This window comes from Heterodontus francisci, chromosome 14 (assembly GCF_036365525.1).
Source record: "Heterodontus francisci isolate sHetFra1 chromosome 14, sHetFra1.hap1, whole genome shotgun sequence".
Taxonomy (NCBI): Eukaryota; Metazoa; Chordata; class Chondrichthyes; order Heterodontiformes; family Heterodontidae; genus Heterodontus; species Heterodontus francisci.
Genome location: NC_090384.1, coordinates 83,123,572 through 83,141,486, shown reverse-complemented (window position 1 = coordinate 83,141,486; position 17,915 = coordinate 83,123,572). Strand labels below are relative to the sequence as shown.

The following is a 17,915-nucleotide window of genomic DNA, read 5'->3' as shown; positions in this document are numbered from 1 at the left end:
TGAAGAATTTGATATTTGTCTTGAAAGCTTCAATATCCAGTTGTATTTGAGCTGCACAGAGCTGACCTGGTGTTAAAGGAAATTAATGCAAAAGCAAAATACTGCAGATGCTGGAAATCTGAAACAAAAGCAAAATCCAGAAAATGCTCAGCAGGTCAGGCTGCATCTGCTAACTTTTCAGGTCATGACCTTTCATCAGTTCTGATGAAAGGTCACGACCTGAAACGTTAAATGTTTCTCTCTGCACACATGCTGCCTGGATATATAGTCTGCTTTATGTATTAGTCTGAAGCACATTTGCTAAGAATCTGTGCAATAGATGTGTATGTTTAATATTTCAGTTTTTGGTTTCGCTCTCATAGCCTCTGGTGTTGCACAGCAGATCTTTTACACTGTTCATTCATTTTACAGATTTATTTAAGGCAGCAAGATAGAACTGCAAATATCAATCAAAACATTAAAATTGCAAAAATGTGCCTCGTTGATTTAGCTGGATCTGAACGTATTCGTGCTATGAACATGAAAGAAGCTCGCTTCAGGGAAGGGGCAAATATTAACCAGTCTCTTTTGGCTCTTGGAAATGTCATCAATGCCTTAGCAGATTCCAAGGTAAGAACTAACAGTTTTTGTAGAGCATTTTTGCCCTTTTTACAGTTCAGCTAGTGTGTACCTCAAATTGGTGTTGATTTCGTGCTGTTTTACTCTGGTTAGTTCCTGAAACTTGGATCAATGCTGTTTTTTTTTTATCTGCTCTCTGGTATTATGCAGCTGACATCAGAATTGATTTTAAAATGTAAAAATTAGGTTTGTAATACCTTTTCAGTTGGGTGTGCCAAATGCAACTGAGGATTTGACTTTGACGTATATCATGGGCAGGAGTTAAGAATTTGCTGTGTCTAAGTCTGCTTGACCAACACGATGAGTGATTTGTCATATTCCTCAGAAAGAACATTGTTGTTGTTGCTTTTTTGTATTGCTTATGAATAGTGCTCAAGAAGTAATAATGTGATGTCAAAACTGATCATGAATTGCATTGTTTCCTATATTGGCTTTTTGCTCTCTTAAGCCCAGGGAAGACAGACTTGAACGACTGGTTTAGCCATCACTCACCAGATCTGGCTGGACCACTTAGAGAACCATTGGGTAGATGGTACACACTGCTGCCACTGTGCATCGGTGGTGGAGGAAGTGAATGTTGAAGGTGGTGGGGGGATGCCAATCAAGCGGGCTACTTTGTCCAGGATGGTGTCGAGCTTCTTGCGTGTGTTTGGAGCTGGACTCATCCAGGCAAGTGGATAATATTCCATTACTCTCCTGACTTGTGACTTGTTGGCTTTGGGTTGCGTTACACCCGAGGTGGGAGGAGTACACTGTTTATTCCAGTTCCACTTCTACACTGGTCGCAACATATATGTAAATTTCTTTCCACTTATCGATACGATCATAGACTCTTTCTTTCCCAGAATAAAACACACCAACAAGCTTTCTTTAATAAACAATAAAATTATCAGTTTATTAAGAGTCTTAACCAGTAATGAAGCAAAGCATAAACGCACAGATTGAAATGTTAAAGCTCCCTTTTACATTAGCCACACACCCACACACTCTCATATGCACACACACACGCACACACAGAAAAACAAGAGGGATTATTGTTTAGAGCCCTGTTACAAAAAAACAGACCAAAAAAAAAACACTGGGCTGAATTTTACCAGATTGCCGCCGATCTCGGGAGCTTCGAATATGGCAGCGCGCACGCGCGGGATTTATTCCATGGAGCTGCTGCGATATTAAACACGGCAGCTCATTTAAATAGCCGGGGCAGACTGTATCCCCAATCCCATGATGTGGAGGGAGCGGGCAATCTTTCCCTGGAAAATGTGTCCGGCACCATCGCTCAGGCGCCGTGGCCATTTTTAAAGGGCTTCCAGGCCTAATGATGAATTTCAATATTGAAAGGAATAGGCACATTAAAATTTATTTGAACGATGAAAAAAATGTTTCCATCCCCTCTCCCACCAACCCCCCAAAATACTTACCTTGAACAACTGACCTCTTTTCTGCCCCTGTCCCCCCAAAGTTCAGTAACTTTTACCTTCAACCTCTTCCCACCATCCCCACAACCAATCGGAATCGTTTTCCCTGCATCTCCAAACGGAGATCCGACGGCACGGGAGTGACGGCCGCTGCCGCCACCAATGTGGCAACAGAATGGACAACAGGAGCGGGTAAATATTTAATTGAATCATTTTCATATATTTAAATATTTAGATTTTGGCCCCGTCGCCATGGGGTGAGGTGGAGGGCCGCCACGAAACCTCTCCACTGCCGGCAATATGGGGCCAGGCCTTCCCGGCATCGAGGCCCATGGCAAGCCTCTCCCGGAGGCATTTTCCGCTTGGGCTGAATACTTGTTCATTCTTAAAGAAACAGCAGATGAGATTTAGTTTTAGTTTTTTTTAGTTTTAGATATGTTGTGTTCCAAAACTGGCATACAGTCTGGCCTCCGAGTACACATAGGTTACTGGGATCTTTTAGAACAGTTCTTTTCAGGCATCATTGAGAATTATTTTAATAGGCTTTTCTTCAAAGACAGGAGATGAGATGAGTTGACACAGTGGACTTCTCTGGGACTTTTGGAGAGGTGCTAGAAAGCTGAGCTGGATTGTGGTCTTCTCTCCTTCCTTGGGAATTCTCTTCTCTCCTTGCAAGTTCTCTCCCTTTTTATACAGTTCAACCCCAACTCAAAACAATTCAAAAGCAAAACCGACAACAGGAGGTCAACCTTTTGACTTCCATCAATCTTGTCCTGCCACTTCTTTGTAAATAATTTCTCCAGGTGTCCAAAGTTCTCTGTTGTTTGTTGAGCTGGAAGTCAGGTGGTTTCCCAGAAAGGCTTGTTTTCCTCACAAGACCCATCCAAAAAATATTTCCAGGGACTGTTTTTCAAAGTCAAGTGGCCTTTGCATGATCCCACCCCCCCCCCCCCCCACTTTTTGAAAACCTCAAAATTTAACATTTCTTCAATCTTTCAAAAATGAATCCTCAAAAAATATATTTAACAAAACAGAGCCACTTTCTTAACAGATATCAGGAAGTGAGTTACCCCCTGCAGAATTCCCAGTTTTCCAACAAGTGAGAGGAGCTCATGTGCAACCTTTTCACTAGGATTGGGACCATTTGTTCTGCTACCTCTGCTGCTTCCCTCCATTCCCTTATCCCACTGAGCCAGACTTCCCCTAAGGTCCCCCCCTGCCTCCATGAACTTGCGCCTTTCTCTAGTTTCTCTCCTATTTCCCTTTATGCCATCTCTGAGCTCAACCTGTGCACAAGACCCACTATCTGGTCCCTCGATCCTATTCCCACCACACTGCTGACAACCTAAATTCCCTCCTGCCTCCCATGTTAGCAGTTTTCTCTGCTCATACTATCCATCTTCCCTTCAAATCTGATATCCAAAACCCACCCTTGACCCCTGTGCCCTTGCAACCTACTGCCCCATCTCCAACCTCCCTTTTGAACATATTGTGACCTCCCAAATTCATGCCCATCTATCCCACAACTCCATGTCCAGTAACTGCTTGATTTTGTTTTTTTTTGCAAAGTTGTCAACCATGTTTTCAAATCCTCCCCATGGCCTTGCCCCTCCTTTTTGTATCTGTAACCCCCTACAACCCTCTGAAATCTCTGCGCTCCTCCAATTCTGTTCTCTTGCGCATCCCTGATTTTAATTGCTTCACCATTGGCCTCTGTACCTTCAGATGCCGAGACCCTAAGCTCTGGAATTCCTTCCCTAAATGTCTCTTATTTTTTTGCTCGCTCTCTTTTAATCCTGTCTCTCTCTCTCTCGCTCTCTCTCTCGCTCTCTCTCTCGCTCTCGCTCTCGCTCTCGCTCTCGCTCTCGCTCTCGCTCTCGCTCTCGCTCTCGCTCTCTCTGTGCCTCGCGCGCTCTCCTCCTTTAGGATGCTCCTTAACAGCTCCCACTTTGACCAAGCTTTTAGTCATCTGTCCTAATAAGTTCTTTTGTGACTCTGTCTTTTGTTTAATAATACTCCTATCAAGGACCTTGGAATGATTTACTATGTTAAAGGCACTATATAAATGTAAGTTGATGTTGTAATAAATAGAATCCTGCTGAATTTAATCAGGTGTGTTGTCTTCTATGGCATTGTTCGCAACAAAATAACATTTCTTCTTGCAACTATATGGTCTCGCATTCTACTGTATCTCTACAGTGTTTAGGTGGTCAAAGTAGGGGATGCCATCTTATGTTCAAGTTGAAAAATGTCATCTTGGCTCACTGATGCCTCTCAGCTTTGAATTAAAAGGTTGTAATTTCAGGTCCCATTCTAGGGTTTTAGCACATAATCCGGACTGACAATTTGGTGTAATACTGAGGCACTGTTGTTCAGTTGCGACAATTAACTAAGACCCCACCTGCGTGTTGAGGTGCATGTAAAAGATACTGCGACACCTTCAAAGAAAATCAGTGAATTCTTCTGGGGTCCCAGCCAACTTTTCTCCCTCAACCAATATTCAACCAAAACAATGCTCTTTCTGGCTCCACAAGGAAATTGGAAAAAGTTTTTAAAAACAGACCTTTGAGGCATTTCTGATCCCAGTTCCTCTTCCCCATAGGATGGCTTGGCCAAAAAGCCACAATGGATTCCCTGCACAGGTCTATGATTAAAATAGCAGTTGGGCTCCGATCATGTCACCAGGGCCCAATCTACATATTGAATGAAGCACCTGGTTTCCAGTGGGTAACCTTCACTTCTGCTCAGAAGAGCAGGTTAAAATTGGAACTAGTTGAAAGCGAGCAGGACCTTGGGAGGCGGCAGACTTTAATTGCTTCCCGGTTTCTGCCTGTATGATGCCTGTTCAATCTAAAAGCAAGTTGTGCTGAGCTGACCAAAGAAGAATCATAATGTTACTTTTATGTTTTTATGAAAAAGAACAATGTTATTGAAATTAGAGTCATAGTCATTTGTGGCACAGGAGACCATTCAGTCCATCGAGTCCATGCCAGCTCTCTCTGGAGCTACGTGGTCAGTCCCATTCCCCGGCTCAATCCTTGTAGCACTGCAAGTCTATTTTTCTCGGGTGGCCATCCAACTTCCTCTTCAAGTCATTGATAGTCTCTGTTTCCACAACCCTTGTGGGCATCAAATTCCAGGCCATTACCACCCGCTACGTTTAAAAAATAAAAAAAAAATTGCTTCCTCCTATTTCCCCCTGTATCTTTTGCCCCAAATTTTCAATCTGTGTCCCTGAGTCCTTTTATCATGCAGGCCCCCACCTGCCAAGAATGAGGCACATTAATTTCGCCACATGAACATTGATTTTTAAACTGTTACTGGAGTAAAGAAAGAACTTGCTTTTTAAAAGAAAGCAACACCAGACCCTTGACTGGAAAGACATTTGCATATTTACCATCTCTTTCCATCTTCCACCTTTGGCCTCCTTATCTCAAGAAACAATGGGTAAGCCTGGAGGTGGTCAGTGGTTTGTGAAGCAGCGCCTGGAGTGGCTATAAAGGAAAATTCTAGAGTGACAGACTCTTCCACAGGTGCTGCACATAAAATTGGTTGTCGGGGCTGTTACGTAGTTGGCTCTCTCCTTGCGCTTCTGTCTTTTTTTCAGCCAACAGCTAAGTCTCTTCGACTCACCACACTTTAGCCCCGCCTTTATAGCTGTCCGCTAGCTCTGGCAATCACTGGCAACTGACTCCCATGACTTGTGGTCAATGTCACAGGACTTCATGTCGCGTTTGCAGACGTCTTTAAAGCGGAGACATGGATGGCCGGTGGGTCTGATACCAGTGACGAGCTCGCTGTACAATGTGTGCTTGTGGATTCTGCCATCTTCCATGCGGCTCACATGGCCAAGCCATCTCAAGCGCCGCTGGCTCAGTAGGGTGTATATGCTGGGGATGTTGGCCGCCTCGAGGACTTCTGCATTGGAGATATGGTCCTGCCACCTGATGCCAAGGGTTCTCCAGAGGCAGCAAAGATGAAATGAATTGAGACGTTGCTCTTGGCTGACATACGTTGTCCAGGCCTCGTTGCCGTAGAGCAAGATACTGAGGACACAGACTTGATACACTTGGACTTTTGTGTTCCGTGTCAGTGCGTCATTTTCCCACACCCTCTTGGCCAGTCTGGACATAGCAGCGGACGCCTTTCCAATGCGCTTGTTGATTTCTGCATCGAAAGACAGGTTACTGGTTGTTTGCAGCATTTCTCCTGTAGCTGGCGAAGGGAGATCTCTCTGCTCGAAAGCCACACTGTGCCTCAGGGTAGACACGCTCAGCCAGCTTCTGGAGTCTGTTTAAAACAACTCGAGTGAAGACATTTCCCACTATGCTGAGCAGGGAGATTCCACAGTAGTTGTTGCAGTCACCACGGTCACCCTTGTTCTTATAGAAGGTGATGATATTGGCATTGCACATGTCCTGTGGTACTGCTCCCTCATCCCAGCACAGGCAAAGCAGTTCATGGAGTGCTGAGAATATAACAGTCTTGGCACTCTTGATTATTTCAGGGGTAATGCCGTCCTTCCCAGGGGCTTTTCCACTGGCTAGAGAATCAATGGCATCACTGAGTTCCGATTTTGTCGGCTATTGTTCCAGCTCATCCATGACTGGCAGAGACTGGGCTGTATTGAGGTCGGTCTCAGTAACAACATTTTTCCCTGGAGTACAGTTCTAGGTAATGCTCCACCCAGCGGTCCAGTTGCTTGCGTTCCTCAGTGATTGTGTCCCCTGATTTAGACTTGAGGGGAGGACGATCTTCTTGATGGTTGGCCCAAAAGCTCTCATAATGCCATCATTCATTCCTCTGATGTTTCCGGTGTCGGAGGCCAGCTGAATACGACTGCATAGGTGTTGCCAGTGGTCATTTGCACAGCGCCTGGCTGTTCTTTGTGCAGCACTTCTGGCTGCTTTAAGTGCTACGGCTGTTAACTCGCTGGGGACTTTCTTGTAGTTCATCAGTGCAATGTGCTTAGCGGCTATGACAGGTTGCAGCTCTTCAAAGTGAGATTGAAACCAGTCTGCATTCTGCGTCTCACGTTCGCCAAAGGTGGTCATTGCTGAGTCATAGATGGCGTCTCTGATGTGGGCTCACTTGGTCTCTGCATCCCCTGTAGGAATCTTTTGAAGGGCTTTTTCAAGTTAATTTAGAAACTTATGTAACAGCTGTGGATATGAACTTCTGTTCGTGTTGATACGCGGGCGGCCCTTCTGCTTGGAGCGATGTAGCCTCTTTGGTTTGAGTCTAAGTTTGCTGCGCACCAGGGAGTGGTCGGTGTCGCAGTTCGCACTGTGGAAGCTGCGAGTGATTTGGACACTCTTTATAGAGGCTCGCCTTGTGACGATGAGGTCCAGTTGGTGCCAAAGTGATCTTGGGTGCCTCCATGAAACCTGGTGACAGGGTTTAGTATGAAAGAACAAGTTGGTGATGCAGAGGTTGTGATAGGTACACAACTCCAGCAGTCTCTGTCCATTCTCATTCATCCTTCCAACGCCATAGCGCCCAAGGCAGGAGGGCCATGAGTCATGGTCGGCCCCAACCCTGGCATTGAAGTCCCCCAGCAGGAACAAATGTTCGGTATTGGGAATGCTCCTAATGATATTATGGAGTTCCACGTAGAACTGGTCTTTAACTTCATGTGGGGAGCAGAGTGCTGGAGCATAGATGCTGAGTAGGTGTACTGGACCAGAGGCAGTGAGCAGTCGGATGGACAGTATGTGTTCCGAGTCATTTCAAGGTGACTCTATCATGCTGAGCAAAGAGTTTCTGATGGCGAAGCCCACTCCATGCTGTCTTGGTTCTTCAGGATCCCTACCCTGCCAGAAGAAGGTGTAGTCTTGCTCTCTTAGAGATCTACTCATAGGGAGGCGTGTTTCCTGAAGTGCTGCAATGTCCACATTGAGTCTGCTGAGCTCGTTGTTAACGATGGCGGTCTTCTGAGAATTTTTGATTTGTGTAAGGTCTTCCAACAGGCCAGGACACACAGTTCTGACGTTCCAGCTTGCAAAACGAAGGGCTGGTACATTCTTCCCTTTTAAAGGGGACAAAAGAATCCTGACGCATTCAATCCACAGTGAACTTTTGATTACCAGATGTTGAGGGTGGAGGAGCACGTATTCCAGGTTGACTGCTAAGATGGCCGATTACACAAACTGACTTGGTCACACACCCCATGTCACATGATTAACCTGCTGGGCAATCTGAATTTTTTGGATTTGAACCACAGAGTATTTGAAGGCAGAAAGCTCCTATCTCCTGGATTGAGAACATCTCTCTCCTGTCTGCTCTCAGTTCTTTCTCATGGAACTGAAGACCCATTGAAGCAACATGAACCCCAAGAGAGAAAAGTCTCCTACAGTGAACAAGGTTTAAGACAAATACTAGGCCCCAACAAAAAGCAAGACTACCTGCAATCAAGGACTCTACAGCGAACACAAAGCACTGTAACAAACCCCACTTCAGAGATTGCCTCAAACCTCTCTACTTTAGTTTTCTTCTCTTTTCTGTCTCTATTTGCATGTGCATGCTAGTGTGGGGTGTGGCGTGTATCCGTAGGCATTAACTGTATTAGAGTTTAAGTTTAATGAATTTTACTTTTCTTCTTTAAACCTAAGAAAGCCTGTTTGTGCTTATTTCTTTGCTTTATAATTGGAAAGCAGTGAACAAGGATTCACCAAGGGGGAGCTCAAAACACAGTGTGTTTAAAACAAAAACCTGTTACAGTAAAACCAGGCGAATGCTAAAGGGACCCCTTGACACCTTTTCTCACCTGGTCGTAACACCTTATACCATCAGCTAATGGGAACAGTTTTTTTTTGTTTAACTTATCTAAGCCTGTCGTATCTTGTACACTTCTTTTAAATCTCCCCTCAATCTCCTTTTGTTCTAAGCAGAACAAACTCAGCCTTTCCAACCTAACCTTGTAACTATCCTCCATCCCATTAAGTTTATTTGCCTAGCTATTTTCGTAAATAATTGCTCACAGGTTGAAATTAATTTGTATGACTTCTTGTAGCTGTAGTAAACCTGGGGCAACATTTAAATCACACCTAATTTATTCACCTTCATCACCACCATTCATGGATTCTAAATTTGAAACTGTTTTTTGTCTGGAATGCAATAGCTAGTGGGAGGGAAGGGGAGGATCTACAGAGGCCAAGTTGATTCAATTATCTTTTTTTCCCACTTCCTTGGACAGTAAAAAAAATTATAGCTTCCAAATTTGACTTCCCTAAATCTGTCTCTTTTTGACTTAAACTCCCCCTGCATGTGTAAATCTCTACACATTCTGCATTCACAAACTTTAAAAGATATGTAAAATCTACAACAATTCATTTTCCACTAATGTTTATTTCAAATTAAAAATCAATTACCATATTTAATTAAGTAGCTGCATGCAGGAGGTCCCAGTATATAAGTATATTTTCCAAACAGTATTCCTCCTTCAATGGCTCAACTACTTAAGCCATACAGATAATCATCTGAGTGAACTGAATGATCTGTGTAGTGATAGGGGCACTACAGTTGACCTTACTGATAAGCTGAGAAAATCAGTCACAGTTCCTGTCCTATGTCCCAAATTATCAAGAGACCCGTGCTAGAAGTTCAGATGCATAGATCAAGTGAAGAGACAGTTGCCCACCTCTTTCTGGAATGTGTCTTTGCAAAGCAGGTGTGGAAAGAGATGCAGTGGTTTTTGTCGAGGTTCATCCCAAGCAGCTCTGTAACACAGGAGTCTGTGCCTTACAGGCTGTTCCCAGGGACGCACACCGAGATAAACATCAACTGCTGCTGGAGGACTATCAATTCGGTGAAAGACGCACTTTGGTCTGCCCAAAGCTTGCTGGTCTTCCAGCGCAAAGAGTTGTCCACGACCGAATATTGCGGACTGGCACATTCCAAGGTCCAGGACTACGTGCTGAGGGACGCACTAAAGCTTGGGGCAGCCGAGGCAAAGGCTCAATGGGGAAAGACCACTGTGTAAGGTCCCCCCCACCAAGGTGAACTGAGGGGCTGGATCCATGGAAAACCCCTCAAACTGTAGCCAGACAATATTTGTTTGCTGTAAAATGTACATGGCATGTCAAATGAAATGGAAGGATTGTGAGGCAACTCACTCTTATATTGAAGGAAACTGATCTCTTTTGCATTCTTTGTATTGTTTGACTTTGTGCTTTTTGGAACTGTTTTGTAATGTATTTTTTACAGATTTTATGAATAAAGTATATTTTGGAAATTAAAAAAAATCAAGTGAAGATAGAATCTGAACTGGGTGTGAAGCTATCTGAGGTTCAGCATCCTGTTGATGTTTACTGTCTAAGTTTGCAAATGAATAATGGCCACTTTGGGAAGCTATTAGACAAAGACTGTCATCTGTTAAACTAGATGTAAAATGCCCTATAGCGCTATTCAAGAAGTGCCCTGGCTAACATTCCTTTCAATCAACACAACAAAAAACAGATTAGTTGGTTATTCATCTTTTTGGGACCTTGCTGTGTATGAATTAGTTGAAGTGTTTGCCTACAGTGATGATGCTTCAAAGCACTGATTCATAGTATTGAAACACTTTGGAATAGATTTTGACTGAGATAATGTAAAACAGGGGATAGCTAACTGGCAGCCTGTTTTACATCTCTCCAGATTTTTATTTCCATTGAATGAATTCTAGGAAAAGAAGCACTGTTTTTCTCAAGCTGGTAAGTAAAAGGTGGCTAAATGCAATCACTCTGTGTCAGAAAGGCCTTCAGCTTTTACTTTTGATCGCTAGATTAACAAAAGTGCCACATGTACCAACACCACAGATTACAAATGTTGTGAAAACTTGTTCCATCAATCATCTGAAATCTGAATGCATTAAGTGACTTCTGATGCTTCCTACCAAGAGACATCCTTACTGTTTGCGTGATGCTCTGTAGGAACATAACATTTTCTCATTTGAGCTTATTGTACAAAGTAGTTCCTGATGTGCAATAGAAGTGCTTTCCATGAGACAGGCAATTCGGCCTTCCCTTTTCCCTGTGAATTGCAGAAAATTGGGAGAAGAAAAACCTTTTTTAAAGCATCTTAGCCTAAACTCTTAAGATGGTGTACTATGGATTCATGGTAAAAGTTATCAATTTGACTTTCCATTGAACTAAATGGAAAAGGTAATCAATAGTGTCAAATGGGCTGCCTATTCTCTATTGGATGTTTCCCAGGACCAATTTATACCCCAGTGATTTGAAGTGGTCCTATCTGGAAGAGAGCAAATGTTGATGCTGGTAAGAAAAATGTCATCTGCTGGTAAATGGCACAGGCTTCCTAAAGTTATGATCCTCTCTTCTTGCCTATTCCCACTCAATAAAGGCAATTCTGACTTTGGATCATTAACTAAAATAGGTACATCATAACTCCATTCCAAGCAAGAGAGTTTCTGCTGTACAACTTCAGTATGCAATTGCTTTACATTTACAGTATGCAGTCTTATCTATCTACAAAGTATCTGCCTAACACCAATATAACTAACTTTTAATTAGATGAGATATTTTGATTACTAATTGTAAAAAAAAAACACAGATTTTTCTTAAATTACACTTTCTTTTGTTTAAAATAGTGTTCAATAATTACTTGGTGTTCCAATGTTGAACTAAATAAATGGCTAAACTGTCAGTCCTACACAACAATATATGAATAGATGTACCTTTTTTTTTAATTTCACGTAGAGCAAATTATCGTAATGGCAGTTATTATGCTCCAATTCCCTTTAGATGAAAGGAACTAAATATATTTTCACCAAAGTAGACTATTGAGGGCAATTTTATTAAGTGAAACAGAGAATTTGTGCCATGCACCATGCTGCTTGACCTTGTATAATCATGAGTCTCTTGAGATCATTGATTTTGCCTCCATTACAATGCAAGCATAATTCCCGTAGAAGACACAGAAGTTATTCCAATCAACACTTGCAATCCAAAATGCATTTTTGACATTGAAATTTCAGAAGTTTATTGGCAGTTTATTTTGTATATACTGTACATTGAAAGCTAAGCAGTGAATATCACTTCTACCACCCCTCAAGTTCATAAACTGTGAAAAATCTGAGTAAAGATTCAATTTTCAAACCAGATTGTACAATATATTAATAGTTACAAGCATCAGATAGGTGCAATGTTAATCTACAGGAAAGTTTTTTTTTTTTTCTGAATCTGCTTAACAGCACCATTTTTTTTAAATTCATTCATGGGATGTGGGCATTGCTGGCTAGGCCAGTATTTATTACCCATCCCTAATTGCCCTTGAGAAGGCGGTGGTGAGCCGCCCCCTTGAACTGCTGCAGTCCATGTGGGGTAGATATACCTGTAGTTCTGTCAGGAAGGGAGTTCCAGGATTTTGACCCTGTGACAGTGAAGGAACGGTGATATAGTTCCAAGTCAGGATGGTGTGTGGCTTGGAGGGGAACTTGCAGGTGGTGGTGTTCCCATGCAGCTGCTGCCCTTGTCCTTCTAGGTGGTAGAGGTCATGAGTTTGAAAGGTGCTGTCGAAAGATCCTTGGTGAGTTGTTACAGTGCACCTTGTGGATGGTACACACTGCTGCCATTGTGCGTCAGTGGTGGAGGGAGTGAATATTTATGGATGGAGTGCCAATCAAGCGGGCTGCTTTGTCCTGGATGGTGTCGAGCTTCTTGAGTGTTGTTGGAGCTGTACTCATCCAGGCAAGTGGAGAGTATTCCATCACACTCCTGACTTGTGCCTTGTAGATGGTGGACAGGCTTTGAGGCATCGAGAGCCCAATTACAATTTCAAGAGTAGAGCTTAGTTGTTAGATATACAAACTTAGTGACTCGCTCACATTTTGCATATCAGGTGCACTTTCCAAGTGGTGTTTCTTCACATTCTCCACTGCCCAAAAATTTGAAAACCACCAATTACTGATTGAGGGCCTTTTGTATAAAGTATAAATTCCTATTTTAAGGAGTTGCACCCAAAAATCGAGAGTTTATAGCATTTCAATGAGCAGTCGTATGCTTTTGGGCGGAGTGAGACAAAAGAAACAGTAATGACAATAAATAAATATTGAATTATGCTAATTAATGTGCAACCTTTAATATTGTCTAATCACAAAATGGGTTATGAAGACGTACCAATTAAAATTATATTGCAAATTTTCATATATAAACTTTTGGTTTGACGAGATGTTTGTCTGTACCACATGCACTATATGTCTGGAGTCAGTTCTTTTGGAGGATTGCAATATGTTCAGATTTTGTCCCATAAAAACAAAATCCTTTTGCATCATCCTGTTTTTAAAAAGTACCACTTTGTTTTTAAGGATGTAAATAAAAGCAAATCATGTGAATTTAAATTTTTTAATTAGTTTCTGCTTCCTTTGCTCTCTGGATCAGAAGGATGTTTTCTTTTTCATATCTGAGAATTATGCATTTCAAAAATCTCTAAATCTTGCCACTCTATATCTTTGTAATAAGTGTCCACGCTGAAACACTTTTTTGTAGTACCTCATCTGAAACACTGGATGATGCTGTATATTCTGCTTGGTTTTTAGTACCATCCAATCGTTGGATTGTGCAATATTCCAATGCTACTTTTATATTAATGAAACTGAACATTTTTCTTCATCCTCTAGAAATAGTTAAGGTGCGCTCATCTGCCAGATTTTTTTGGATGGGGCTATTGAATAAATGTTGGAGGCAATATACTTTATACGATTTTTTTTTAATGTAAACTTTGAATTAATAGATATCTGCACATTTACATAAGATGACATCCAATAAAATACCAATGTCATAAAACTTGGCGCACACATCTCAGCAATGTCCTGCACTTTTCCATCCCATCTCTTCCATACCATCTCTCTCAAAACAGACAACCAAGTAGAAATAAATAAGAACATCAACAAACACAAGCCCTACAGTCCTCACATACAATTGGTCAAATGCATTCTTGACTTCATCTGTACATTACTAGATGTAATTCAAATGAAGATTCTCGACAAATTCTATCACATTTCATGGATAATTGTTAAATTAAGTTACTACTTGGAGGGTAACTGTTGGTGTAATGGTGTAAGAGGGAACCTTTGCATTTTGTGGGAGTGCGTGACCATCTCCCCATTCTAAGGAGCAGTAGTGAATGATATCACAAAAATGATGCATTGTTGTCTAGTTTTTAGCTTGGTAGCCATTTCCCTAATTTGGGACAGGAGGTTCTGCTAGGTTGTGTTTTTTTTTGGTGCAATTTGCCCAAAATCGACCAAACCAGCAAAAAAAGTTGAGTAATTTCAGGTGCAAGTTATGTACAGCACAAATCAAGTTTCCATGATTTTTTTTCTTACTGCTGGTTTAACGACATCATGCTAGAAGCCTGCCCAACCCATAAAATTGGCCATACCCCAGTTCCATGAATCACCATGGCGAATTTCTGTGAATTACACTTTTTAATAGCTCATGGGATGTGAACGTCACTGGCAAGGCCAGCATTTATTACCCACCCCGAATTGCCCTTGAGAAGGTGATGGTGAGCTGCTGCCTTCAACCACTGCAGTCCATATGGTACACCCACAGTACTGTTAGGGAGGGAGTTTCAGGATTTTGACCCAAAGACAATGCAAGAATGGCGATATAGTTCCAAGTCAGGATGGTGTGTCATCTGAGGGGAACTTGCAGGTGGTGGTGTTCCCAAGCCTGCTGCCTATGCTTTACTAGGTGGTAGAGTTCAGAAGGTACTTTGAAGGAACCTTAGCGAGTTGCTGCAGTGCATTTTTTGGATGGTACACACTGCTGCTACTATGTGCTAGTGTGGAAGGAGTGAATGGCTACCCATCCAGCACCTTAAACAATCAGGTGGGCTATTTTGTCCTGGATGGTGTCGAGCTTCTTGAGTGCTGTTGGAACTGCACTCATTCAGGCAGGTGGAGAGTATTCAATCATATTCTTGACTTGTGCCTTGTTGATGGTGGACAGGCTTTGAGGAGTCATGAGGTGAGTTACTCGCCACAGTATTCCCAGCTTCTCACCTGCTGTTGTAGTCACAGTATTTATACGACTGGTTTAGTTAAGTTTCTGGTCAATGGTAACAGCAAGGATGCTGCTGGTCGGGGATTCAGCGATGGTAATGCTGTTAAATGACAAGGGGAGATGATTAGATTCTCTCGTTGGGGATGGATGTTGCTTGGCACTTGTGTGGTGCAAATGTTACTTGCCACTTATAAGCCCAAGCATGAATGCTGTTCAGATCTTGCTGCATACAAGCTTGAACTGTGTTGGTAACTGAGGAGTTACGAATGATACTGAACATTGAGCAATCGCCAGCGAACATCCCCACTTCTGACATTTTATGTTTGAGAGAAGGTCATTTGATGAAGCAGCTGAAGATGTTTGGACCTGGGACAGTACCCTGAGGAACTCCTGCAGAAATGTCCTGGGGTTGAGATGATCGGCCTCCAACAACCACAACTATCTTCCTTTGTGCCAGGTATAATTCCAACCAGTGGAGAGTTTCTCCCCCTGATTCCTATTGACTTCATTTTTGCTAGGGCTCCTTGATGTCAAATGCTGCCTTGGTGTCGAGGGCAGTCACCCTCATCTCACCACTGGAATTCAGCTCTTTTTGACCATGTTTGGACCAAGGCTGTAATGAACTCTGGAGCCAAGTGGCCCGGTTGGACCCCAAGCTAAGTATCAGTGAGCAAGTTATGAAAACTTTTAATTATTTGTTAGTTTACTATAAGACATTTAGCCCCTTGTGCCTCTTCTGCCATTCAATGGGACCTTGGCTGATGTGGAACCTAACTCCATATACCTGCCTTTGCCCTTATTCCCTTGACACCTTTTGGCTAATAAAACGCTATTAATCTCCGTTTTAGAATTAACAATTGATTTAGCATCAATTGCTGTTTACAGAAGAGAGTTCCAAACAACTTCTACCGTGTGCATGTACATGGGTTTCCGAATTTCACATTTGAAAGTTCTGCCCCTCGACCTTGACTCACTAACTTGTGGAAATAGTTTCTATGTGTCTACCCTATCTGCTGCCCTCAATATTTTGAAAACTTTGATCATATCACCCATAAACTTTCTAATTCCAGGGAATACAACCTTAGTTTGTGCAATCTCTCCTTTATAATTTGACCTTGGGCATCGAGGGTATCTTTCTAGTAAATCTACACTGCACTCCCTCCTAAATGTGGTTCCTGGAACTGCTGATGCTACTCCAGAAGAGAGTATAAATCCAGACCCAGGCTCGGGCCTTCACTTACCTCTTGGGAGTGGCGGACCCTGCGTGGAGACAACTACCTCGACATGCCGGAGTTTGAAGAAAAGAAAAAAAAAATTCAAACCTTGAAATCACAGTGTAACAGAAACCCCACATGCCAACTGGAAATATTAATTTCACCGTATGGAACTTTGAGACATTTTACTGGACATTGTTGCAAATAACTTTTAGAAGAAAACAGAACTACGAGCAGCCAAGTTGGCCATGAATTTGCATGTGGAAAACTAAAGAATCAGCCTGGAGACAGGTGATTACCCAGACTAGCCAGAACAATGGGGGTGCTCTCTGATTAAATTACCTAGAATGGTTTTATCAATGTTGATGGTCAAAAACCATCGACACCCAGTGACTTTGAAAGAGCAAAACCCCCCCCCCCCCACCCCACCAAGTATGTTTGACCAGCTTGAGAGAACAACTTAAAATTTCAAAAAAACATTCTGGAAACTTCTGTTGCAAACACAGAGGGGTGGTCACATCACATGACTGCTTGGGCCACACTGGAGATTTTTTAGATTAGATTAGATTAGAGATACAGCACTGAAACAGGCCCTTCGGCCCACCGAGTCTGTGCCGAACATCAACCACCCATTTATACTAATCCTACACTAATCCCATATTCCTACCAAACATCCCCACCTGTCCCTATATTTCCCTACCACCTACCTACACTAGTGACAGGTAAATTGGCCATTATAAATTGTCAACCTGCAAGTCTTTTGGCTTGTGGGAGGAAACCGGAGCACCCGGAGAAAACCCACGCAGACACAGGGAGAACTTGCAAACTCCACACAGGCAGTACCCGGAATCGAACCCGGGTCCCTGGAGCTGTGAGGCTGCGGTGCTAACCACTGCGCCACTGTGCCGCCCCCAGAGTGAGTGACTGAGCACTAGTAAGAAAACAGCATCTCTCTCTCTGTCTCCAATTGTCTGTTCCTCTCTCATTGTCTGTCCCTCTCTCTCTCCCTCTCTCAATGTCTCTCCCTCTCTCATTGTCTCTCCCTCTGTCTTTGTCTCTCTCTATCTCTCTCGCTCCCTCTCTGTCTGTCTCTCTCTCTCTCTCATGCGCGCTCGCACTCGCAGCGCGCGCCCTCTCTCTCTCTCATGCGCGCCCGCTCTCTCTCTCGCGCCCCCTCTCGCTCTCTGTCTCGCGCCCACTCTCGCTCTCTCTCTCGCGCCCCCTCTCTCTCTCTCTCTCTCTCTCGCGCCCCTCTCTCTCTCTCTCTCGCGCCCTCTCTCTCGCGCCCTCTCTCTCTCTCTCTCTCGCGCCCTCTCTCTCTCTCTCTCTCGCGCCCTCTCTCTCTCTCTCTCTCTCTCGCGCCCTCTCTCTCTCTCTCGTGCCCTCTCTCTCTCGCCCTCTCTCTCTCTCTCTCTCTCTCGCCCTCTCTCTCTCTCTCTCTCTCGCCCTCTCTCTCTCTCTCTCTCGCGCCCTCTCTCTCTCTCTCTCTCTCGCGCCCTCTCTCTCTCTCTCTCGCCCTCTCTCTCTCTCTCTCTCGCCCTCTCTCTCTCTCTCTCGCGCCCTCTCTCTCTCTCTCTCTCGCGCCCTCTCTCTCTCTCTCTCTCGCGCCCTCTCTCTCTCTCTCGCGCCCTCTCTCTCTCGCGCCCTCTCTCTCTCTC

General features: G+C 43.4%; 1 protein-coding gene across 6 annotated transcripts in view; it reads left to right on the top strand.

The window, feature by feature from the left end:
* Positions 1-17,915, top strand: part of kif18a (kinesin family member 18A) — a 189,357-nt gene that overhangs the window by 39,902 nt on the left and 131,540 nt on the right. For all 6 annotated transcript variants that reach the window (XM_068046482.1, XM_068046479.1, XM_068046480.1 and 3 more), the window contains one exon: positions 412-609. In XM_068046482.1, coding sequence (XP_067902583.1) covers positions 412-609 — 198 coding nt within the window. The remainder of the gene's footprint in view (positions 1-411; positions 610-17,915) is intronic.